At 46.3% G+C, this 25,921-nt stretch overlaps 1 protein-coding gene across 5 annotated transcripts in view; it reads right to left on the reverse strand.

The window, feature by feature from the left end:
* Positions 1–568: 568 nt before the first annotated feature.
* PHF12 (PHD finger protein 12) overlaps positions 569–25,921 on the reverse strand; it is a 38,369-nt gene continuing 13,016 nt past the window's right edge. For 2 of the 5 annotated variants that reach the window (XM_070562723.1, XM_070562724.1), the window contains exons 3-15: positions 20,234–20,306; positions 17,239–17,632; positions 15,806–15,926; positions 14,448–14,580; positions 12,105–12,269; positions 9,224–9,382; positions 7,823–8,618; positions 6,471–6,596; positions 5,359–5,502; positions 3,743–3,841; positions 2,918–3,000; positions 2,183–2,321; positions 569–1,837 (exon numbers count right to left, since the gene is read on the reverse strand). In XM_070562723.1, coding sequence (XP_070418824.1) covers positions 1,503–1,837; positions 2,183–2,321; positions 2,918–3,000; positions 3,743–3,841; positions 5,359–5,502; positions 6,471–6,596; positions 7,823–8,618; positions 9,224–9,382; positions 12,105–12,269; positions 14,448–14,580; positions 15,806–15,926; positions 17,239–17,632; positions 20,234–20,306 — 2,767 coding nt within the window. In that variant the 3' untranslated portion in view covers positions 569–1,502. Of the gene's footprint in view, positions 1,838–2,182; positions 2,375–2,917; positions 3,001–3,742; positions 3,842–5,358; positions 5,503–6,470; positions 6,597–6,719; positions 6,745–7,822; positions 8,619–9,223; positions 9,383–12,104; positions 12,270–14,447; positions 14,581–15,805; positions 15,927–17,238; positions 17,633–20,233; positions 20,307–25,921 lie in introns of all 5 variants that reach the window. The other 3 variants (XR_011523551.1, XR_011523552.1, XR_011523550.1) reach the window with 3 other exon arrangements.

A 25,921-nucleotide genomic window follows, 5' to 3' on the forward strand; every position in this document is an offset into this window, starting at 1 on the left:
AAGACCCAAGTCCCAGCAGAGGCTAAGCCAGGGGAGGAACTCAAGTGATACTTGAGTAAATGAATGAATTATCCCATGCCCAGCTAAAGCTGACAGGGAAAGGACAAAACCAGGTGTTATGACTTCTCCCAGAATAGATGAATAAAATATGGTAGCAAACAATTAGGACCAAAGGCAGCCCCAACTCCTTAGGTTAAAGCTTCTAGACCAGAATGCAGAGGTCTCATGCCAGCGCGTTTTAATGTCTTGGTTTTGGAGCCAATGGGAGCAGGGACCTGCACACTCTCTGGTTCTTGCAGAATCTGATCATGTCGAATAACCAAGCCCTCTAAACTCCCTCAGGTCACCCACCAAACCATACAACAGCCCCCTAGCAGATCAGCCCTACCCTTCCATTTCCCCCACCTGCCTTAGGCTTACTTTTCTACAACACCTCCCCTCTCCTGACTGCCCGTGGAGACTGAGCATCTGGGAATGAGACTTATTCAATGAGACTGCGGGACCAAGATCTCAGGGAGGGTCCCCTCTAAGGGTGATGACAGGTAGGACAGACAGGCAGAAAACATAATTTGAAGTATTTTTGTTTTTTTATATACAGAATACAGGAAAGTTTCTGTAAAGTCTAAAACATTACAATTACTATGTACATTGGTACTAGTTGCGGGGATGGGAGGAGAGGAGGGAGCTGGGGGTGGGAGGAAGAGGAGAGAAGTGGCAAGAGAACAAAAAAAGGAGACAAAACAGGTTTACGACAAAAACATTTTTGCTACAATAGACAATTTGAAGAAAACGCTCTACCACATGTAGTACTGTACACAGTTTTTAAAAACATTGAAAAAATGTCATCACTAGATGTATTTACACAAAATCCAAATACACTTTTCCTTATTTGAAATAAAATAGATGGACAGCCAGAAAAAGAATTCATTTCTCATTTGTCCATAATACACAGTAGCTACCTGTAGTGCAACCGCTGCAGAAGGGAAAATAACTTGGAGGGTGGGAACATGGAAGAAGGGTGGGTAGCGATCTTTATATTAAATAAAACAATGATATTGTATAGATTTTGCTGTATGAAAACTGTATTTTTTTCTTTTAATATAAAACTATTGTCACTGCCACAAAATAGAACAAGTTTCTGATTATTTTACAACGGCGGGCGAGGGGGAGGGAGCAGAGGTGGGTTGGGAACGGTTTTGTGTTGGAGGAAGTGTCCAGACCATGGGCCTTCCCCTCCCCGCCCACACTGTTCCTCAGCTCGGGTCTGCCGCTTTCCCATGAAATGGTGAGTACAAATATATGTGCAAATGCCCCCTAGAACTTGAGAAAAGAAAAAGGATTTTTAAAAAACAGTCAAAAGGTTTTCTTCATTTCATGCAAAGATTGTAGTTGAGGGGTTTCTGGTGGAGTATAGAAAAAACCCGGGCTTGGTTTGTGTACATTTTTGCATTGCAGGAGTCTTGGGTTGGGTGGACAGGCGGGTGACCGGGTAGCCGCCAGTCCTAAGGAACGGAGTTGGAGCGCAGCACAGGGCCCTGGTGGGGCTTGAGAGAGAGCTTCTCGGCCAAGACCGCATCCTGCAGCAGGCCGGCATCGCCTTTGGGCTGTTTGGTCGCAAACTCAGTGATGCTGAAGACAAACTGCAGGCACCCCAGCTTGATGTAGCTGCCATGGTGCAGTAAAGCCGTGCCTTCCCAGCCGGCCCCACTGCCCCCGATCAAGCTTGAGCTGCTGGCTTTGCAGTTGCAGGGTCTCCGCTGTGGCCCCTGGGCCTGGGAGCTCATCATTACTGCCTCCTCACTTGGCTCTTCATCCTGTTTCTGGTGCCGGCGGCGCCCTGGGAAAAAGGGGAATGGTTACAGGAGAGGAATAGTGAGCAGCTAACCCACGTGGGCTCTTTGCCAGGGCTGGGTCCCTCCCCATTCTAACTGCTGTGTGACAAGGGTGAGGGATGCTCAGAAAGCGCTGAAGTCCCCAAGTAGGTGTGTACACATTTGTGGGTGCATAGCACTTGCTTCTCCGAGGCCTTCCCTGGGCCCACGAGCAAGAACCTGGCCAACTGGATGGGAAGGCAAGAGACAGTAGATCATTGGCAGCAAGCCAGAGCCACCCTGACTGTGGCCTTGGACAATATGTCCCAAAATGGCAGGCTTTGTGGCCACAGGCCTCTGCTCCAACTTACTGATGACACTCTGCACTTTGGCAACAATACTGCTTGGGGGGGTTGGCGGGGTCTTCTCAGAGAAGTCACATGAATACAGCACGTTGTCCACCGTTGTCCCGTGCTCACTGTAGTTTAACAGCTCATAATGTTTGGTATTCTGAGGAGGAGGAGGGAAGATAAGATGTGTGGTCTGCTGCGTGGGGCCTGGGGCTAAGGGGAGAGAGGACACATGGAGAACACTGTGCTGCTCTATCTGGGGAGCTCTCTTTCTTCCCCAATCATGCCCCCTTCCCTGTTCCTTTAGAATGGGGCTCAAGACTTACCTTCTCCGGGAAGCCTTCCTTCCTAGCACCCCATACCCCCCACTCTCCCACTGCTCCTTCACTCTGCCTCCTCAGCACTGGCTCCTATTGAAATGATATTCACTGGCACATGATGATGATGAAACTCACAGGGACACACCCAAGAGGGCTTGGCTTCCTTCTATGCTTGTCCCCTTCCCTGCTTTAGGGTGGGCTCCCCGTGCTGAGCCTGTGATCACCTTCAGAGAAATGGCAGCCTTACTCCCGGGGAGCAGGTAGCCATGGTAGGGTGCCCTTTTACACCAAGACTCTTCTCCTCCGGGAATGAAAAGAAAGGGAAGAAAAGGAGAGGACTCCCAACCCCCTTCTCCTCACTCCAGGGCACTGAACAAAAACCCAACCCCTGGGAGCGGGGAGGAGAGCTCCCTCCCACCCCATCCCCACCCCTCACCTCATCGTAGAATATGCAGGCGTGTTTCCCGGACACGTAGTTACAGTGACCATAGTTTGTAAGGCACACGTCCATGTCAGCTCCTGCAAGGCGGCAGGAGTAGAAGAAAAGGCAGGCAGAGAACAGACTGTAAGGTGTATGTATGGGGGAGGTGGGGAGGGAGGGAGTTAGCTCCTGGGTGGGCACTAGTAGAGACCTCAAGGGGCAGGTAGCTCAGGGCCCCCTCCTTGTATGTTTGAACAGAAACCAATGTATTTTCCAATCTCCTGCCAAAGAACAGCTGTCCCTGCCAGCTGATTTGCTTTGGAACATGTGGCTGCTGCCCAGAGGGGAATAGTGAGCTACTGAAGAGCATGGGATATTTCCATGAGAGCACAACATTGGGTGCAGGGCTCATAAATCCTATCATCTGAAAGAAAGGTAAATTTCTAGGCTAAGGGCTAATTTGTCTGTTCCTTTGTACAAGATACAGGGCTAACTAAACGTTAGGTATGTGTGAGCCCCATCACTTTTTTAAAGACTTCCAGGGACACAGCATTTGCCCTTTGCTCAGGTATTTCCTGCAGAGTTTGAAATGCCTCGCTGAGCAGCAGTCAGAGCTGACTTTCATCTCTCCTGATGCCATGCTGGGCACAAAGCAAAAGGGCCTGAGTCAGGGAGACAAGTAGCCGAGAGTGTTCGTTCTTAGTAGCCTCTCGTCCGGGTATCTGCTGGGTCAACCAGTTAGCCCTGGAGAGGGCTTCCCTTACCCCTTTCTAGCCTCTGTGGATAAGGGTGTCAGTCTTCAGGGCTGAACAGATTCAGTGCCTCTCCTAGGTGGCTCACCTGTCCCGATGTAGAGGGTTCGATAGCACATGTTCACAGCTCCTCCCAACCCTAAGAGAGGGTAGAACACAGCTCGGGCCTGTACCTCCTTTCTTTGCACTACAAGACAAACACAGGGAGAGGATCACTCAGAAACCCAGAACCTGGGATCCAAACACAGAGCAACAGAACTTGTGGCTCAAACATAAACCAACAGAACCTGGACCTTTGGTTCACGGTTTGGGGAAAATAATCCCACTGGAAGAGTCATCTTTCCAAACTCACATCTGACACTGGGCGGGTGCATAGTGAGGCATTCTCTCCCCACCCACAGCATTTCCCACATAGGGTAAGAAGGATCATCTTCTTTTTTTTTTTGGAGGAAGATTAGCCCTGAGCTAACTGCTGCCAATCCTCTTTTTTTTTTTTTTTGCTGAGGAAGACTGGCCCTGAGCTAACATCCGTGCCCATCTTCCTCTACTTTATATGTAGGACACCTGCCACAGCATGGCTTGACAAGTGGTGTGTAGGTCCGCACCTAGGATCTGAACCTATGAACCCTGGGATGCTGAAGCAGAACGTGCAAACTTAACCACTACGCCACTGGGCCAGCCTCCCCCACTTTTTTTTTTAAAGACTGGCACCTGAGTTAACAACTATTGCCAATCTTTGTTTTTTTTTTTTCCCTTCTTCTCCTCAAAGCCCCCAGCACATAGTTGTATATTCTAGTTGTAAGTCCTTCTGGCTCCACCATGTGGGACGCCACCTCAGCATGGCCTGGTGAGTGGTGATAGGTCTGCACCCAGGATCCGCACCAGTGAAACCCCAGGCAGTGCAAGGCAGAACGTACGAACTTAACCTCTTGGCCACAGGGCCAGCTCCAAGAAGGTCCACCTTTGAAGATGGCCATAGAATTCAAGGATGATAGTACTTTAAGCTCCTGGGCTACAGGTTGGTTTATCAGGGATATATCAGCTGATACTTCAGGGAGGCCACGCAAAAAAACAGAAGGCACAGACCAATGTTTCTCTAATTTTAATGTGCATATGAATCACCTAGGAATCTCGTTAAAATGCAGATTCTGATGCCACAGGTCTGAGGAAGGGCCTGAGCTCTGCATTTCTAACAAGCTCTCAGGTGATGCTGATGCTGCTGGTCTGGGGATCACACTTTTAAGCATCAAGGCTTTTAATGGCTAATCCTCAAAGGGATATCCTAAGCAGTCAAACTTTTGGGATGAATTTCCAGGACACTAGCCAAAGTGTTATTCTGTTTCTCACCTTGAACTTGAAAAACTCCCTTTTGGGAAACTCTTCTAATTCAAATATTTGAAAGCAATTGAGCAGAAAGCACACCACATATACCCAAAGGCACGCATAGCTGCTTTCTGTGTCTCAAAGTGGATGTGTATGAAAAGACAGTCACAGTACACTTCCCCAAGTCTGATCTGAAAGTTGTGATTGCCATCTTGTTCCTGCTTTCTGAGAAAAGAAACCATGGTGCTTTACTGAGTGCATTAAAGGCACACAAGGAGGACTGAGATATTGAAAGCTGAAATTCTCAAAGGGGGCAGATGGCTGTTCACACAGAGGGGAGAACTGACGGTGTGGTGTGGTGGCAGATGCGTATGCACGTACCTTCTGTGTGGTGCCCTCCAGAAGCCAGCTGATGTGCCCCGACACTGCCTGGTGAAGCTTGGACTCGGGAGGGGAAAAGCTGATGTATTCTCTGCAAGGCCAGAAACTTGATCAGCTTCTCGTCCAGCATATTTATCTCGATTTCTAGTAACCAAAGAGAAAGATTAAAAAGCAGCTGAGGAGGAAATGGAATGTGGAAGTAGGTGAGGGTCACAGAGCAAATAGTTCATTTCTTTTTTTTTTGAGGAAGATTAGCCCTGAGCTAACATCTGCTGCCAATCCTCCTCTTTTTGCTGAAGAAGACTGGCCCTCAGCTAAGATCTGTGCCCATCTTCCTCTATTTTATATGTGGGACGCCTGCCACAGCATGGGTTGATAAGCAGTGCTAGTCTGCTCCTGGGATCCGAACCAATGAACCCTGGGCCACCAAAGCGGTGTGTGCAAACTTAAACTGTATGCCACAGGGCCGGCCCCAGTTCAGCATTTCTAAAATCCAGTCAAGTGATTTTTCTCAGACAGCAAAGAGTACAAAGTGATAGAAAGGTTGGGAGTTGAGCATCTCACTAGCCATTTGCAGAGAGATGGGCCCCAACATAGCCTGTGCTGATGCCTCCTGCAGCTGGGTAGCTTGATTCTAGGTAAAGTAGAAAGACAGAGCAAGACAAACCACTTGCCTGCCTGTGGGGGAGGGCCTGGACGTCCAATATTGAGGCCTGGATTTTCTACCCACCCTTTGTTCACCGAGATCAAGATCTGCCCCAGTTGTCCTCGACTTTGGGGGTTTCTCAGATGAGTTCCCTCCTTTGGGAGTGAGGCTCCTCCTGGTTTTATTCTGCAAGACCAGGTGACCTGCCTAAAGTGATTTTCTTCTCTTCTCACTGGTTCAGCTTGGCCCTGCTCTGCCTTCATCTTTGATTATACGTATATGCATGTGTGTAAGGCAGAGATAGGGGAAGGGGCTTTCTTTCCTATCCCACTCCCCTACCCATCTCCCCAGCCCTCTGAGATCAGGCACCCCCACTTCAGTCCCTTTTTGAAATGAGCTGAATGCCGTGTAGGGACAGCACTTTCACCCCAGCAGCTGGTGGTAGAGCAGCAGCTCACTCACTCACCTCCATTGACATCCATAAATGCTCGAAGTGAGTTGGTGAGGTCCACCATGGCAGTAGAGTTGGCTGGGAAAGAGGGTACGGTTAAAGCGCTTCCTATGGATAACGTGCCGGGGCTGACCTTGCCATCTGGGGACGGAGCAGGAAGACTGTTACTTACGTCGCCTGAGGGAAACCCACCGGTCCAATCCCCCACTGCTGAGACAGGTCTGGATTTCGGACCCAAGGTGATGTTCCCTTCTTGATTCTCACCCCACAGGCTCTGGAACTCCTAGAGCTAAAAACGCGTGGTGAGGAAGGGCAGATGGAACGACAATGCACCCGGGCACGCAGGAGTCTCCAGAGCACTGAGAACCAGTGAGATCTACTGCTCTGGGGAACGTGGTGGGGTAGCTTCATTCTCTGGGCCATGACTACCTCCCTGCTGCCTCTACTCATTTAAATAGTGGTGACTGTCCCTGCAATTCCTGCCTACTGATGTTCAAATCACAAGGTGCAAAATCTATTCAGGTTGGTATTAAGAGAGAAACAGAACAGGAAAAAGAGCCTGAGTATGGGCCATCCTGGGACCAGGGGCCCCCATGCAGAGAAGTCACAGTCACCTGGTCACCGAGACTCCCAGCTGACTAGGAGGCCGGCTTCAGTTCAGACGAGAGAGACCACAGGGGGTTCCAGCAGCATCTGAAACCTGGTTCAGATGCTGGGGTCAGCAACCTTGAGGTCCTGAATGCTGACTGGGGATAGCTGAGAGAGCAGGTCCACGCCGGGCTAAGTATGGACGTAAGGAACTAACTCTTGGCATGTGGCCTGAGGTTAAGCTTTTGGGTCAGACCAACCTCTGTGGGTATCCCACTCTGCAGCTACTCTGAAAGGCAGTGTTGCTTTCTGTCTCTGCTTTTCCTAGCATGGGAATTCCTTCAAATGAGCTGGCTCTGAGAATCTGGATCGGGCGAGGATCCAGTCTCCAGTGTGGATCATGAGGCACCAATGCCATGACCCATAACCTCAGGCTGACCACAGTGGCTCCAGAGAGCATACTGCCTTCCTCTAAGGTGATGGAACAAAACAAGCAGAAGGTGTGGGAAGGTGGAGTCAAGAGACCCAGGCTGTAGTTCCAATCCTGCACTGACATGGAAAGTCACCTTAAGAAAATCACTTAATCTTTCAGAGCTTAAGAAGTCCCACCTATAAGATGGGGACAAGTTAACATGTGCTTTCTCTTCTATCACAGAAAGGAGGGGAGGACAAATAATACAGAGACCAAAGTCCTCCGAAATATTCACAGGGATGTAAGTGTTTTTTGAATCTTAAGTCTTATTTGCCAGGAAGAGCATGAAAGGCCGAGCAGCACTCACCTGATGATGGCGCTGGTGAGCAGAATCGTTGGTTGGCTCCTGGGGCCAAGATACCATCTCCTGCTGCTTGGGGGGGAGTGAGCACCCGGGTGGCATTTGGGGGTGAGCCCAGTGGCCTTGAATCTGTCAACGGAGGTCCTATCTGTGATTGGACAGTCTTTCTTTGCAAAGTGCTGGTGTTCTCGATGCTGGCACAAGAGCTGGGAATGGAAGGGGGCAGGCTTGGGACAGGAACCAAACTCCTCTGGGGGCAAGAGCTGGGGCCAGTGGCATTCTCTGTCTTCACAATGATGCCGACGGTGTGGTTCTGAAGCCCCCCAGCCGCTGGTGGCGTGAGGGGCCTGGGCCAGCCTTGCCGGTGTGAGAGGCCTGGTAGGGGGGTGTTGGCGCCTGGAAGTCGCCGGGGGTCCGTGGAATCAGTGGGGCTGCTGTAGAGGTGTGGGCCATTGGCTTTCACCTCTGTGTTCACTGGCCCGTTGGCAGTCCCACAGGGGGCTTTCTTGGATTTTTCCGCACAAGAACTGCAGCTGATGTCCTCTAGGGCTGGGGGCTGGGGGGGTGGAGAGCAGCTCAGGGAATTCTGGGTGCTAATCCCCGAGGGACAGGACAAGGGGTAGTGGGAAGGTATAGGTGCCTTGTCAGCTGTTTGCAGGGAGGTGGTGATTGAGCTGTCAGTCACAATAACAGGCTTAATATCAGCCTTCTCTGTCTGTTCAGAGTCCCAATGCGAAGGCATCTGCTTAGCAGATAAATGTTTCAATATGCTGCACTGGAGCGCAACAACACTACAGAGCCACTGCAATGGAAGGAGAGGAGAGGAGAGGAGGGTGAGAGGCCTGGGAGGCGCTGGTCCTTCCTGCCACAGCGGCCAGGGCTACAGCAGAGCTGACAAGCACAGTTTCCGAGGTCCCATCGCGAATGCCCAAAAAGGACGTGCTTGACTCCTGATAGATTCCATTTCCATTCCCACGCAAGACTTGTTGGTACACTCAGCAGGCAACACCCTGGTCAGCAGAGCTTGGGATTCCCGTTCTGGCTCTGCCCCTAGTCACCTGTGACCAATATTCAGCAAGTACCCTAAGCACCTGCTGTATGTCCAGAACTATCACCTAACCTCTCTATGGGTCTACTGATCTCTTTCAACGAGACAGATTTGCCCGTCTCACAGCACAGTGGGGGACCGATGGAGAGAAGCAGACGGCGGACTCTGTAGTTCTCTTACTTGCCTCAGGATCTGAGCCAGAGGTTCCCTCTGGAATATTCAACTCTTAGCAGGTGAGGGTAGGGGTAGGTGGGGTTGTAGAAGATGGGGGGTGGGAATGACAGAGGCTACTTCCAATAACAACTGTGCAGAGATGGAAGGAAGATTGGATTTGGAATTCCAGCCCCTTCTTCACTCACCTCTTGCTGCTCTGCCTGGGTGGCTAAGTGCTCAGAGTTCAAAAGGTGCGTCTGTGATTCCTCAGGGATCCCATTGCAGATCAGCTCCCCATCCCGAATGGCCGCGGGTGCAATGAGAGGGGGTGGAAACTGGTACTGAGATTTTATAGCATCGGGAACCTGTTCAGGATAGACAGAAGGAGGAAGGAGAGGAAGATAGTGCCAACATGTCCAGTTGATTCTGCCCTGGCTACACTCTTCTGTCTGTGGTGCTGATGCCCAAGGGACCACCATCCACTCTGGGATTCAGAGGACAAGGAAGGTCAGTGGGCAGCAACTGCTCTGTGCTCCCATCTGACTCTGACATACACACACCAGCCTGAGAAGGCACAGAAATGGAAACAGTAGGCACGTCCCCTACTTTTCCTCATCAAGGTCTCAGGCCTACAGAAGCCAGAACCCATTGCATGCTGCCTCTGCTCTGGCCTAAAAAGTGTAGAAGTGGCACTGGACAGGGCTTCAGAGTACTACTCTAGGCTTTTATTGCTTAGCATCAAGTTCGGGAGGTGAGTGAACAGCATCTGAGACATAGAAAGTTAAGTGAGGTCACATTCAGAGAGGAAATGCTCAGCATGAGGCCTGGCTCGTGGTAAGTACTCAATCAATGTCAGTTTTCTTCATCCATTCATTCATGACTCATGAAACAACTGAAGACCTCTTTGTTGCACAAAGACAGAAGACACACTCTAAATCACACCATGTAAGAATGAAAGAGCCACATAAGCAAAGAGTCATTCATACATTCGACTAACATTTATTGAGCACCTCCTGAGTCTGGGCACTGTGCCAAGTCCTAGACATCCAGAGATGAATAAAACTTAAGCCTTGCCCTCAAGGAGCTCACAGTCTAGTGGGGAGATGAGCACAGAAACATTATAATACAATGTAATGCATCCCAGAATAGGGTCATGTCTAAGAAGCTATAAAAAACATAGAGGAGAGTGCTTCTTTCCGTCTAGAGGACAGGAATTTGGGATTAGGGAAGCTTTTATAGGAAGGCAGTATTTGAGCTAAGACTTGGAAGTTGAGATAGAACTTCCAGGCAGACAAAGGGGACATAAGGGTAGGAGGGCAGCACAGAAGGCACAGAGACGTGAAAGCACTTGGTAGATTTGGAAAACACTTGGAGAAGCAACAGATTTAGTGAGCAAGTCCTTATGAAGGATAAGGGAAGAAGAGCTGGAAATGGTTCCCAGATTTTTGGCCTGAGGGACTGGGTGGAGATCGGTGTCATTCATTGAAACAGGAAATACAAGAGGAAGACCAGATTTGGAGGCAGAGGACTTTTGGTCTTGGGCAGGTTGAGACTGAGGTGTCTGTGGGATGGGCAGGCAGATATGAATCTGGATGTGAGGAGAAAGGCAAGGAATATGGAACTGAGAGTCATCACCATTAACAGTGGTGGCCGGTGGCATGGGCTTGTCTGAGGTCACTCAGGAATGGGAGGGGAGGAATGGAGTGGTAGGCTAATCTAAGGCTGCCGCTGGGGAAGAGTGACAGGGTAGGAGGAAGAGGAATCCCCAACAAAGACAGAAGGTTCTCAGCCTATTTTGCCTGCACTGCTATACATCAAGGACAAAGGCCAATGTTCCAGGACAGATTGGGGCAGTTCCCCACCACTGGTCTGTCATGCTAAAGTCTTCACTTCAATCTCAAACTGCCCAAGTACAAAATGCTTTTCAGGCAACTTGTGCCCTTTGATTTTCCTCAAGAATAGGAAAAGATTTAAAAAAGGGGAGGTGGCATCATAAAATGACAGGATTTTATCAAGGCCTCCTGGCCTATTATTCACTTCAGCAGCCAGGCTCTTTTCCAAATCTACACAGTGACGTACACAGTCTAGATTACTTTTAGATCTCTTTAACTAAGTACGAGGCATGCCACCGCTAATATGCCCTGCCCCCAACTGAAAACACCTTAATTTAATTTTGGAAAACTGGTGTTTCCACTAAAGTATAAATATTTACACAGTTACGAGTTTGTTATACAATTTTCAACAGTTAACATCTTGCTAGCGCTGACACCCACTGGAAGCGGCAGGAGTGGCGTGTGATTTTAAAGTGTGGTTGCCACCAAGTGGCCATATTTGAGAATTGCTGGTTTCCATTGGCACATAGGACTGTCTGAGGGATTATTTCAAAAGAGAGAACTCAAGCTTACAAATGGGTATATAGCATTGGGCTCTCTAGGTTAAATGAATGAAGGGATTGGATGGTTTACGAGAAACAGCCTCAACGCCACCAAATGCTTTTCAATGAAGGAAATTTTTCTGCCAATCTCTGTGGACACACTTTAGCGATTGTCAAGTGCATGCAAATGTTAGGTATTATTACAATAATGCTCCAATTTAGAGTATTGGTGATATGTTCACAGCAGCCTGGAAAAATATATTCAACTCTCCTTTAGACATTTTCCTCTTAAGTTCCTCAGCTGGGATAGCTCCTCAATGTCACAAGGCCCTCCGCTTAATCACCCCCACCATCACCTCTCCAGACAGCTCTGGGAAAGGGGCAATCTAACAAGAACAGACAGCATGAGTGCCAGGTGAGGGGCAGTAACACCAGAGCACATCTAAAGTTTGGAGGGAGGGGCTAAAGGGTGCTTATCCTTGGAAGAACTAGAGACTTAGTTTGAAGGCCTACTTTGGGGTTTGGCCTTCATAATCCTGACCACCCTCCTCAAGTACTAAAACATATAGTCACATTCATTACTTGCTGAGACACAACAGACAAATCTCAGGAGCTTCAGTCTCCCTATCTGTGAAATTGAGACCATGATCCTCTGTGTATCCAGTGAAGGCAATCAGAGACCACCATCCCGCCTGCATCGGGTTTCGACTCACCTTCAAGCTTCTTCTTTTGACTGACTGGAGCACACGGCGGTTAGGAGGGTGCTTCTTGTGGATTCGGTTCAGGAAGTCTACTTTGACAACATGCTGCGAAATGGTGTCCTGAAAACGGTCAAACACCTGGCACCGATTGCTCAGCGTCATATTCTTCTGGTTCAGCTATGGACAAAGCAGACACACTGCTGTAGTGAACCCCAAAAGTCAGCCCCCTCCCAACTAACCCTATTCTCTACGTTTAAAAAATAGAAGCCCTGGCCAAATGGGTTGGGGCTGGTATTTCAACACTGCTGTCAGAGGGCCTGGTAAGGTGGATGAGACTTTCTCCCCCAGCCCTGCTCAGTCCAGCAAGGGAAAACTGGTATGTTCCCATTCCCTAGAGAGGCTTGAGGTGGGCAGGAAATGGGGAATTAGCCAAGAAGTGCCCTTCCAAATTCAGCCTCTGATAGTTTTCTGTCCAGCTCAGATCACCCTTTGTCAGTGTACCCTACAGAGCACAGGTTTCAGAGGAGATGCAGGCCTCCCTTCCTAGCAAACGACTCTTTCCCACAAGAAGCAGGACTGTTTCCTTTTTTTTTTTAAGATTTTATTTTTTTTTCTTTTTTCTCCCCAAAGCTCCCCGGTACATAGTTGTGTATTTTTAGTTATGGGTCCTTCCAGTTGTGGCACGTGGGACACTGCCTCAGCATGGCCTGATGAGCAGTGCCATGTCCGTGCCCAGGATTTGAACTGATGAAACCCTGGGCTGCCGAAGTGGAGCGCAAGAACTTCACCACTCGGCCATGGGGCCGGCCCCAGGACTGTTTCCTATATAGGAGCTTGGCTGACAACTGGGACCAGCACCAGAATCCTGTGTGTGCTGCCCTATTCCCTCCTCCATGGTACCAGGGAGCATTAGTGAACCCATCTGGATTATCACAGTCTTGCTCTATAGGAGGCAGAAAACCTTGGACTGCTCTCAGAGGCCAAAGGGAGGAAAGAAAAATGTTTGTGCAGGGGCCGGCCCGGTGGCGCAGCGGTTAAGTGTGCACGTTCCACTTCAGCGGCCCAGGGTTTGCTGGTTCAGATCCCAGGTGTGGACATGGCACCACTTGGCAATCCATGCTGTGGTAGGCGTCCCACATATAAAGTAGAGGAAGATGGGCATGGATGTTAGCTCAGGGCCAGTCTTCCTCAGAAAAAAGAGGAGGATTGGCAGCAGATGTTAGCTCAGGCCTAATCTTCCTCAAAAAAAAAAAAGAAAGAAAGAAAAGAAAAGAAAAAAGTTTGTGCAGCAGTATATAGAAGGCATAGAAACAATGTCACTTTTCCTCTTCTACATCTGGTCCCCTAGACTTTAATTCAAAAGAAGAGATCTGTGTGGCAGCTTCTTAATTAGTAAATTAGGAAAAACCCCTAAGTGGCTAATAAAAAATTACCCAACTAATAATTTCTCATCTGTGGAACGCTGCTCTTTAAGATTCATATTTGGGTAAACTGCTCATTGCTGTTTTTTTCTGGTTCAGCAGGAGTTCCTTTCCGAGCAGCATTAGTCAAATTGAGAGCAAAGCAACTCTTCTTCCAGGTGTACAAGTCTATTACTAAGGTTTCTCTCAGGGCAAGGTGGGAAGCACACTGTCATGCTGAGGGCCAACAGTCATTCCATGGTTATTACCATTTGACAGACAATGTACCCACCACTCCTGGGAGATAAGATAATAGCACCCACATACCATTCATTCTTCAACAATTTACTGAACATCTATTACGTGCCATGACAAGTGGGTTGCAAAGAACTAAAGTAAGAGAAGGGAAAGAACCTCATTCGGTACCAAGGACACATTAGGTGTTCAATAAATAGTCGACTGTTTGGAATACCATTATCTATGCCAATTCTCCAAAGTTACTGGACAGTTATCTGCCAGTGCTAATACCTGAGATATGAGAATAAACAATTTGGAATTTTCTTAGTTTATTCTCTCTAAAAATAAGACACAGAAAAATATGGAAGCAATTACTGTGAGAGCATTTATTTCCATATGGTTGGATCTAATATACTCCCCTTTTAGGGCTGTTACATGAACTGTTTAATTCATCGTGGAAGAAATTATTCACGAACAACCAAGCGCTAGTGGGTTAAATAAGTCTGCCTGTGCAGCTAAAATAAGGCATTGTGGGAAAAAGAAAAATGTACAGCTGAGGCACGTCAAAATACTCAGAAGTGAGTAGGATGGTGTGGAGAAACCAGCATCTGAGAGATTATAGTGCACTCTGGCACCAAGCTGGCCTTACGTGCTTTCTACTCAATCAGTCCACGCCCCGCTTGCCGGAAGGAGACTAAAGGGACACTGCTGTGCTTACCACCACATGTTCGATGTGATTCGGACACATCCATCTGCCCAGGGGCATGGCAGTGAGCGGCGGCTCGAGGCAGTCCATGTGGAACAGGAGGGGGCAATAGTCACACTGGATAAGAGGGGCCACGCGGCAACTCCTGCAAAAAAGGGATGTAGGCCATTTCTGTGGCAAGACAGGAGAATCCAAACCAACTCTGCACTGTGGAACAGCCCCCACTCCCTAATCCTAACAACGTTCTCTCAATCCTCCTCCCCCAATGATTCAGTTACATTCATGCTTAGGAAGATGGATGAGTTGGGGGCTACCATCAGGCTCTCCATTATTCTCTAAGAGGAATGTGTCTTGCAGGGAAGTGAATGTTTATTTGGAGTACAGCTAAAGTGGCTGTCAGAGCAGGAATGATCAATGCTTAGTACCTACTGGAGGAAGACAGCCAACTTAGCTCTGATCTTTCTACTCCTTAGAAGAAAGCAACTACCTCATTAAAAAAATGACTAGCAGCCTTTTTAGAGTCCTATACCACAGCAAGAGAAGATTTCTCTTCTGCATAAAGTACTCAGCAAAAGTGACAACCAGAGAGAGTTGTGCTGGGAAAATGGCTTTGTAATGTACTCATGTAAGCCTAGTTCAAGGGAAGGGAAGGAGCCTAAGCAAATGCCAATTATGATTTGTAACTACGATGCTCCTTGGGTCCTTGAGGTGCACTGGAGACATAGTCCAGCCTGGCTCAGAGTTCTGCTGCTTTACTATCTAGTTCCCTATAGCTTTTGCTGTGGAACATTTCTTTTTGATGGCTACTTTCTCCTGCTATCCTGCCCTTCTAGCACATCCAAGCCAACAAGTCCCGCCTGAGTAATTGAAGCAGCTGGTTCCTGTCACTGAGGAGATCCTATTTGAGGGAAACCAGTGTCCCAGGGAAGCTGCAAATGGGGCAGCCCAGAGGCTTTTGGAAGTCATCCAGTCTGATGCATACTGGCTACCATGGATACTTCTACTACTTTTAAACTCATCTTTAGTGATTTAAAAATTATTTGCCTTTTCCAGGGACTTGTGTCTCTGCTGTTCAGAGTTCTTCCTGATAGCTAGTCTAAATATCTCATGCTTCGGTTTAAGTTCAACTCCTCGTGTTGTAGGCTCTATAAACACAGTTTACAGTACTTCTGTATCATGATTCTTCAGGGAATTTGCTGTTAAGACATTCAAGGCTCTGGTCAATTAGTCACTCAGCCTCTCTGTACTCATATCATCAGAAAATGGGTTATCCACATTTAACATACATGGTTTAGAAGAGGCGATGGAAGAGAGAAATAAGACCATTTGCTGCATATGAGGAAGAGCTCCTTAGTATGGAAGAAAAATACCTGTTACACGTGAAGCAGACTTTGACTGGTAAGGGAACGAGACCATTGTGATCTAACTCATGCTGTGTCTTCTTAACATTTTTCCCTGTGGTTTCCTCCTTTCTTCTTCTTTTGCTAGAACCTGGAAGAGAAACTGGTGGTGCTGAACTTTGCCTGGATGCAGAATTCCTAGGCTGGGATATGGAAACAAGACTAAGTGAAAGGAATAGATCTTAGTAACTGAATGTGCCATGGCCTAGACATGGATCTCTTTCTGAGGCCCCCAGGGCTGGTGTCAAGTGAGAAAAAGAATGAAAAGGGAGGGAAAGGGAGATGAGACTAAGTCAGAACCAGGCTCAGAAGTCCCTTTTTATGTGGCAGAAACACATCTAAAAGTTTTGCAAACATGAAGTGGTCAGGAGCCTACCTAGGTTAGATACTGGCAACCTAAGAAATATAAATGACAAAGTCAAATGCTCAACAAAGACCATTCTGTGGAGGTGGCTAAGGAAAAGACTATAATTTCACTGCATTTTTATAAAAATCAGAAAAGCTCTGATTCCATATGTATCCTACTGACCAGTAGATTTCTTAAGCCTGCCAAATCCAATTTCTCTGGAAGAAAATAAGATCTAGAAGCTTTGTGGTATCAAGTAGAAGCCATGACTTAATAAAAAAAAAAAAGGCAGGGGGGCAATTTGGTAGTACCTATCAAAACTATAAATGCATAGTTTTGATGCAATTCTAATAATAGGAATTTATCCTATAGATATACTCACATGGATACAATGAGGTATTTACAAAATTATTCATTAAAGTACTATATGTGGTAACAAAAGATTAGGAATAACCTGAACGTCCATTAATAGGAAATTAGTTAAATAAATTATGGTACATCTACATAACAGACTATTATGCAACCATTAAGAAAAACTGAGGAATGTCTATATTAATACATAATAGAAAGACCTCTAGAGCTTATTGTGAATTGAAAAAAGCAAGGTGTAGAACAGTATATCAAGTATGCTATTTAAGGAGGAAACAATAAGCATCTATCTATATTTACTTATATAGGCACAAAGAAATTCTAGAAGGAGATACACAGGAACCAAACAGTGGTATCTGTCAGGGGTAGGAAGGTGGAAACTAGGCAAATGACAGACAGGGGTGGGAGCGAAAGTTTTCATTTTAAGTCTTTTTATATTTTTTGATTTTCAAACTATGTAAACATACTAAATATTTTTTTAAAAAGTGATCTGGGAAGGGAAGAAAATAAAAAACTGAAAGAGCACAATAAAAGCTAAACCCTTCAAACATCTCTCCAGGAAGAACCAAGCACAGGAACCTGAGACAGTGGCTACAAGGACAGTGACCCCACACGTAGCACTGCCCTTTGGCTGGACAATAACCATCGGAAGCTGGGTTGGGGGAGGGGATATGGTGCTTTGGCTAACCTGGTAGTGCAGTGGTACAAGTCAGTTCATTGGGCAACTGAAATTGGGTGGGGTTCCGCTCCATGGCGGCTGCAATCAGCAGCTCAAAGGGCCGCCTTAGCTGGGGCTGCACATAGTCCGACTCTGCTGCTGCTGGCTCCTCGTCCACATCAATGATGTCCTCGTCCACGTCGTTCTGCTCAGAGGTTGGGGTCTCTGTGCTGGCGTTGGATGTGGGCGTGCCAGGCCGGCTGGCTCTCCTCTCCAGGATCCGGGCATGAGCAATGGCCTTGAGTTCAGTTTTGCTAGCTGATCTGTCCAACAAGTCAGTGTCACTGCTGGGGGATGTAGTCCGTTTGCCAGATTTGTCCACTAATCCATTGACATGGCCCAGTTCCTTTTTCTGCTCTCGTTTCTGTGCAAATGAATAGGTGGGCCCATCACATTAAGTACCACAAAAGAGAAAGAGTGGTCCTGCTAGACCACTAACCATAATTATCGAAGTCTTTAACACATCACAGACTTATCTACCTGGGGACTTGGAATGCTGTCTGTTAAAGATGACAAAACTATAGCTGAACCTAACTAAAGCTGGCAAAACTATCACAGCAGGGAATCACCAAAAAGTATGGAAAGTTAGAAACAATTATATGAATGACACATCATTTATCATCATATGATACACAATATCTCTATACAAGTACAGGGTAAAGGAATAAAAAGTTAACACAGTGAAATAAACATCATGAGACTGAGTGAGAACAACATAGTGAGACTCAAAGAGATCACTGCAGTTTGCCTTGGAGCATCCTGACCTCCTGAATGATTTTAAGAACTCTGCTCAAAATCAAGACTGTAAAAGGTAAAATAGGCAAGTAGAGCCCCCCATCCAGGGAAGGTGGGTGCTGACATGGAAGGCAGCTGCACTACAAGGTAGAAGGGTAGTGTGTGCAGAGTAACGACCCAGCAATCATGGTGTCCAAGAATGGCGGCCTTCAATGTTTCAAGTTTCACTAGAACTCTGAAAGTGACACTTCTTCAAATTGGAAGGTGGGTAAATGGAAAAAGACTAAGCATGCTCAGCAGGACTGGATCACTGATAATACATTTTCTTCCAGGACTCCAAATAGAGTGGTCAAATGAAGGTTTAACACTGGTCTCCAGTCAGGAGACCTGGGATCTTATCCCAGTTCTGCCACTAATTCCCTATGACCTTGGGTGACTCAGGCTGGGGGGCAGGAATTTCTCTATTTGTAAAATGAGACTAGCAAAACCATTTTTTCTTCCTCTTAGGGATACGATACAGATAAAGAGAGTCTCCTTTATGGAAGGGATGGCTCTGAGTTGGGGGGAGATCTAGCCTCCACTAGGAACAGGACCTGAACATCAGAGGTTGCTGAAGCCCAGAGGATGTATCATTTCAATCCACTTCAGTGTAACAAAAGGAGGCCAAAGAGGGGCAGAGGCGGTGGTGATGGAAAAGGCAGATTTAGCACAGGTAGGCCAAGAGGTCCATCTGAAAGCAGGTCAGAGTGGCATTTCAGGAAAAGCACTCTGTTAAAAAAAGGTATACTATAATTCCCAGCAAGTAGCTCTGCTTCTAGAAAACTGATGAATAGGTAATAGAGCTTTGGAGTGAGACAGAATTTGGTTCAAATCTTGGCTCTGTCAATTCCTCTGAGTCCTTGGGAAAGTTACATTTGTGAACCTCGGTTTGTTCCTTTCTAAAATGGAGATACTACCACCACCAGCGCCCGTAGATGGCTGTATGGATTAAAAGAGATAAGATAAAATATCCGGCATGTGATGGGCACTAAAATAATGTTAGTTCCTCTTCTCCACTCTCTTTCCTTGGCTTCACTTCTTCTCCCTCAGCTGTTTGCGACCTTTTCCCGTCCAGCTTCTTTGAGTGGCAAGTTTCTAAAAGTCCTCCTGACTGGCAGGTGCCTCTAACTGGCCCTGCCCTCATTTAACTGTGGATGCACAGGAAGAGATCTTGGGAGGTGGACAGGCTGGAGAATAGCCTGGTTTGTGGACTTCAGGAGAAATCAAACTACAGCTGTGGTTAGGTGGTTGACTTGGCCTTGGCTTGCTTTTTAATAGGAACCTTTGTGCACACATTGAAAAATAATGTCTCCCTAACTGTTCACCTTCTTCTTACAGGCTGAAAACTGTTATACACATAAACCACAATCTCTGAATCATCTCATCCTGTTTCTGCTACCAAGGAAGTCATCATTCATTGTGACATCATGTTCAGGGGCCAGGAAAACAGAGGTGATGTCACAACAAAGGAAAGTTGCTTGGTGTATAATTAGTGTGGGGGGAGGATGGGGCTGGTTTACAATTCACAGACAAATTGTAATCCTCAGCCTATAATTTGAGGATTGGGTCTCTCATAATCTGGGTGGAAACACACCTACTTCCTTTTTTGATAAGGGAGAGTTTAGCTTTGCACCTCACAAAAGATCTCAAAGTAGAAAATAATGTTCTCAAAGCCAGTACTGAATTATCAAATCTGAGGGAAGGAGAACTAAAGAGAGATTAGGCAACCTGGGGTACAAGTGGGTTCAAAGTCCTCTCGCTCCCGTACACCTGGCTAAGACTCTGGATACCACTGACTTATTTGCCTTGGAGCGAGGGAAATGTTTTTTCCATCAAGCTGGAGAAGCAGCTTTCTTTTTCTTCAGCCACTTTCAGCCATGGATATAGCTGCCATATTCACGCTACTTATCAGGAGGTCTACAAGGAGATCAGACTACTCCTGTCACTAGTGAATGAACATGGCTCAGGAAATTAACACACCTCTTCTGCCCATTTCAGCAGCCCATGTTTGGATTTTAGGCCCTACTGGATTCCAAACAGTCACCATGGGGAGAGTGAGGGTGATTCCAGGGCTGGAAGAGACAAGAAGAAGGAACGAAAATGCCTTCAGGGCCAGGTCATCTTAGCTCTAGAATATCAGTGCTCTAGATCTGGCATTCTGAGCAAAGCCTTCAGAAAGCAGTATTATTACCTTTCGGCGAACAGTGCACCGGTGACACATCCACTCCCCAGGAGGCAACATCTCTTCACTCAGTGGAGGGTTACTGCAGGGAAAAGACAAGGGCAAGACTAAGTAACTAACCCTTTGATGCAGCAGTGCCAGGGTTCTCTCATCCTTCAAAATGCTTACTTGGCATCATTTACAATAACCTAAGGAGTGAGTATCCCTTCCCTTATCTTAGAAAGAGAAGCCAAATCCAGAGCTATTTACCCTGGGTTTACAGGGAAAGATATAAAGAACCAGTTTGGAGCCTTGAGAGTCATTCTCAAATTCTGCACCATGCTAATAAAAATCGCTGATAGACTAATAGACTTTGAAGAGTGTGAAGGACCTAAGTCTAAGCTCTTCCAGCTGCTGTTCAAAGGCCTCTGCAACACGGTTCCATTCCATCTTCTCAGGTCCCTTTCAGGTACCTTTGCCCCTAGTCAAATTAAAGACTTGCTATTTTTTCCTCTAGAACACTCTTACTCTAAAAAGTTATGTCTGTCAAAATCCTATTCATCCTGTAAGACCTGCCTCAATCAGCCTGTGATAGATTAAAGATGGCTGCAAATTCTTTGCTACTCCTTCTATCCAGAGTTAGTCCATTTCCTTCTTGAATTGGGCTTATCTCGTGACTTGTTTTGATCACCAGAATGCAACAGAGGTGACAATGTTGTAACTTCCAAGGGTGGGCCTTAAGAGACCTGCAGATTCCATTTTTACATGCTTGGAAGGTTCCACCTCAGAGCCCTGCTGTTATGCTGTGAGAGGCCACACGAAGGAGATTTAAGGCACTCCAACAGCTTCTAATGAACTCCAAGCCAACAGCCAGCACCAACTACTGCTACGTGACTGAGTCATCTTTGACCACGACAGCTCAGTCGAGGCTCCAAATGACTACAGTCCCAGACAACAATACATCAGAAAGAAAAACCACCCAGCTAAACCCAGTCAACCCGCAGACTTGTGAGAGATAATAACTAGCGTCTGTTTTAAGCCACTGAGTTTTGGGGTAGTTTGTTATGCAGCAATAGATAACTGAGCACAGCTTCTCCATGCATTCTTCCTGGATTACTCAGACATCCTGGACCTCTGGCTGCATAGTTTAGTTCTCTTTTGGCTCTTCTCATGCTTTCCCTTGTGTGACAGTTCTCTCATTTCTTTTACTGGAGGGACCAAGACAAGGATTGGATCTCTTCCCTCCTTGTATCTGTATAATATAGAGGTTGTGAACACAGTAGTCACTCGGTAAGCCAATAATTGATCAAAATTAGAGCTGTGAAGGGCTGGCTTTACTGATTCTCCAGATCATTGATTTCCATTAAGGTTACACCAAGAGTCATATGAGACTTTATTCAGTTCTTAGTAGGGTCACATTTATAATGTCTATACAGCAGTGGTTCTCAGAGTGTGGTCCTCAGATCAGTAGTATCAGCATAATCTGGGAACTTACTAGAAATGCAAATTCTGAGACCTCATTCCAGGCCTACTGAATCAGAAATTCTGGGGGTAGGGTTCAGCAATTCGTTTAACAAGCCATCCAGGTGATTCTGCTCAACACCAAAGTTTGAAAACCACTGCTATACAGAATAAGGCTACATTTAAGCTTAAAAAATTCCTTGGGAGTCACCTACTTGAAATGGTAAAAAGGAAATTTGTCTTCAAAGAATATGAGAAATACTAAAAAAAATTTGAGGGTTGAATATATAAGGACTCTCCTTTAAGTCCTAGAGCTTAACGCTATACTGCTTTACCATTTCTACCTAAAGCAGCACTTGCTTGGCAAATTTTCCTAGCTCCTGCTTTGCTATGCTTGCCTGGAGTCCTAAGCATACATGTCAGGACGCTCACCAAGCCCTCACAGCTCATTGCTTCCTTTCCTCCATTTCCTTGGTGGAATCTCAGGAGGATCCTCACCAGGAAGCAGAAAACTAGAGGCACATTGGCCTGCCGGGACAGGTCTTCCAAAGCCCTAGAGGACCACAGGTGGATGTCACCTCTGAAGTCTTCCCTAGTTCTCTCCAATGTATTTCTGCATAGGCCACATCCAAACTAATAAAATGCACGCACGTAATTTGCAAAGGCCTACACACTCTGCTATGCTTCAGCAGCTATATATTAAAACTAACCCTGAAAAGGATGTCACTTCTGATTCTGTTTTTCATCATTTCTTTTCATCTACCCACTGGCTTTGTACCAAGATATCCTACACGAAACATGTAAAGCAGAGGAGGGCGAGGCAAGGTGGTACAGGTTTAGATCTTCTACTAAGATGTGAATGCCCTCCTGGTTACCCCTCATGCTTCCCTCAACCAATTGAACACTAGTGGCAGAATGACTTATTTAAAACACAATTCTGATCATATCTGGAGCACTTCCCCACCTCAGCTGCCCATCTTAGAGCTCCTTCCCCATAAGAATGGTGTTCCCATAAGTTTAGTATGCAACTTTGAAACAATTATATGCACACCAGAGTCTTTAAATCATGATATGCCTGTCAAGAAAAACAAGGCTCTGGCCCAGCTCCCTCTCATCCCCATATATCAATGAAGACAGGGTGCTGAGGGCCATTCTCTACAAAAGGAAATCATTAAAAGTTAAAAGTCAGGTAACGCTGAAATTACTCTATCAGAGTTTCCGCTGTTCAGCAGTGAAAACCATGAAAACACTATAATGAGCCAGTGCTGCTTGTAAAGACATCAATATGCTTCCTAATCACTAAAGCTTAGAAATAGCAGTGATAATCTCATCTTACATCTAGATAGTGTATTACAGTTCACAAAGTGTTTTCACAGATGCTCTTACTTGATCTTCACCAGTATACTGTAAGAATTACTTCTTATTCCCCTAGTTCCTCCCACAGTGAGGAAACTGACAAATAAAGCCATGGAGCTAGTAAGTAGCAGAAATAGAACTCAAATCAGTTTCCCAGCTCTTTGAAATCTTGAGCCCAAGCTGTTTCTAAAGAATCTTTGGTAGTTCTCTTTTTTCTGGGGAACACAGTAGAATACCCAGCAAGGTATCTTCCTCAATCTCAAGGTTGAGCATTTCCTTCTACATCTGTCAATTATTTAGTACTCACTGGTTACTAACTAATGCTACACTGGAGGAAGGACATGAAGCAAAGAAGTTATGATATACCCCATCAAGAAACTCAGCCTTTGGGGAGAGAGGACCAAAGTAATCCATCCACTTAAGCATTTACTGGACACTTACTTTACGCTAGGCAATGTGCTAAGCGGTGAGATTTCAGACTCGGTCCTTGCTCTCAGGGATCACACCTTAGAGACAACGTGAAAAGGACAACTGGCAATGAGACCACATACAATCAACTACAAACTGATTCTTGCCATATAGATCTATATAAGACTCAACCACTCACGGATGCCAGACTCAATGAAGAGCCCCAGAAGTTTGGTCATTAGGTACCTGAAGAAGACAGTGGCTTTTTCCTTACTCTCTTCCCACCATTCAAAACTATTCAGCAATGGTAATTCAGCCAGTGACCCTTTAAAGATGGTGAAGTTAAGGATCTTGGGGGGTTCAGGCAGAAACTATAGATTTAGAAGCAGGTATATTTCTGTATTTTGAAAACTACCCAATAAAAGGAAGGTTCTGAGAGTGGGGACATTTTCCTGGGAATGAATGTTTAAGTCCATCTAGAGCACAAGAGTATTTGAACCTTTAGATTCCTTCTGAGACATATCTAAGTCCTGGGAAGGAAGGTGAGCCCTGGAATAGTCATGTTCTGTGCATGAGCGGGCTTGTCTTGGAAAACTGGCAGCTCTTCAGCCAACAGGCTAAGGACCTCTACTTTATTTTCTGGCTTCAAAAGAATGGCCTGCAGTGCAACAAGACAGGCATTCTACTCCATGGCAGACAAGAGTGTGAGTGCCCTCTGAGGACGGAGCTCTTGCAGAATATCTTCCCATGTTCACTCCATGGATGTTTCCTTCCAGATTATTTGTTAAAAAGCCCTGGCCTGCAATTCCTGGCCAGAATGTGACTGTTCACTGCTTTCCAACTCATTGTTTTTTTTTTGAGGAAGATTAGCCCTGAGCCAATATCTGCTACCAATCCTCCTCTTTTTGCTGAGGAAGACTGGCCCCGAGCTAACATCTGTGCCCATCCTCCTCTACTTTATATGTGGGACGCCTGCCACAGCATGGCTTACCAAGCGGTGCCATGTCCACACCAGGGATCCAAACCGGAGAACCCCAGGCTGACGAAGCGGAACGTGCAAACTTAACTGCTGCGCCACCGGGCCGGCCCCTCACTGTTTATTTTAACCACTACCTGATCTTAAAGACATTCTGTTAGCTATAAAATTGTTCATAACAATAGAGCTCTAAGTCTTCAGAGATTGTACAATTGAAGGATATCTCAGAGTTTGGTGTGGCTCTCTGTGAGACCTAAGAGGGTCTATAAACTGTTCACATCTGTACACAAACCAATTAGACAGCTGGTCAAGGGGGTTGCTGGCGTGGGGTTCACAGGTTCAGCTTCTGGGTGCAGACCTAGCACCACTCGTCAACGCATGCTGTGGCAGCATCCCACATAAAACAGAGGAAGACTGGCACAGATGTTAGTTCAGTGACAATCTTCCTCACACACACACACACAAAAGAAAGTTGGTCAAGGATATTAATTTTTCAAAACTAACACTCCTAAAGCCAACCTCTGCAGCAGGACTCCAGCATCTACACTTCCACAAACAAATCCAAGTGACCTGTCTCTATTGCTGATGAGGGTGTCTAGATTGGCCTATTTCTGAAGTCATCAAAGAGAAAACCACAAACATATACCCCTAAGCTAACTGTAATGCCTGCACTGATAGACCTCTTTATGTCAAAGATTCAAAGCCCAAAGCCAGATGATCCCAACTCACAGCCAAAGGATGAGTCCAGTTTTAACCTAGAATGCCTCTTTCACTCACTAATAAAGCTGCGGCTCTCCACTGCAGGTGGAAGATGTTGGTAGTTGTCATGGTTCTTGGCTCTCTAATTAAGAGGATCTATTTCAAGTCATATACCAGTGTGGTTGATCTGAGTCTAACCTCACTCATCTCCCTCGCCTATTAATACATGTGAACCTGCATGACATTAACATTTACTTCAGATTTAGTCGCCACCAGTGGGACCTGTTGCTTCACAGCTCTATGTTAATTATCCATCCAGCGCAAGCAGTTTTTCAGTATGGAACTGAAAGGGAGAAGGGGGAGGGGAGCAAGAGAACAAAGGGAGGAGGGGAGAGGTGGAGGGAGAGAGGGAGACAGGGAAGCAGAAAGACTGCCTTCTATTTCAGAGACCTATATTTTGCATTACAACAGGCAGATAAAAATGGTCTTGGGCTCTGGACTTATTTTTTTTAATAGGTTAGGTTACTGACGTATGGCTTGCAACTGTCCATCCAGCTAAGTGACACTGACATTTTAAAACTTGAGCCAAAAGCAGCCAGAGAGACATGAAAATATCACTCAACAAAATTAAAAGCTTTGGTGTATGTCTTAGGCCAAACGGAAGCGAGTGAATGAAAAAAATTTAAGAAAGAATACTTCATATTCTCTTCCTGGACTGACAAATACTCTATTTAATAAAACACTTAACAGGAACACTATGCAAACAGCCTATCTATACACAATATACCAACAGCCTTCCACTTGGGTTCTCTTTTTAA

This window comes from Equus przewalskii, chromosome 10 (genome assembly GCF_037783145.1).
Source record: "Equus przewalskii isolate Varuska chromosome 10, EquPr2, whole genome shotgun sequence".
In the NCBI taxonomy this organism is placed as follows: Eukaryota; Metazoa; Chordata; class Mammalia; order Perissodactyla; family Equidae; genus Equus; species Equus przewalskii.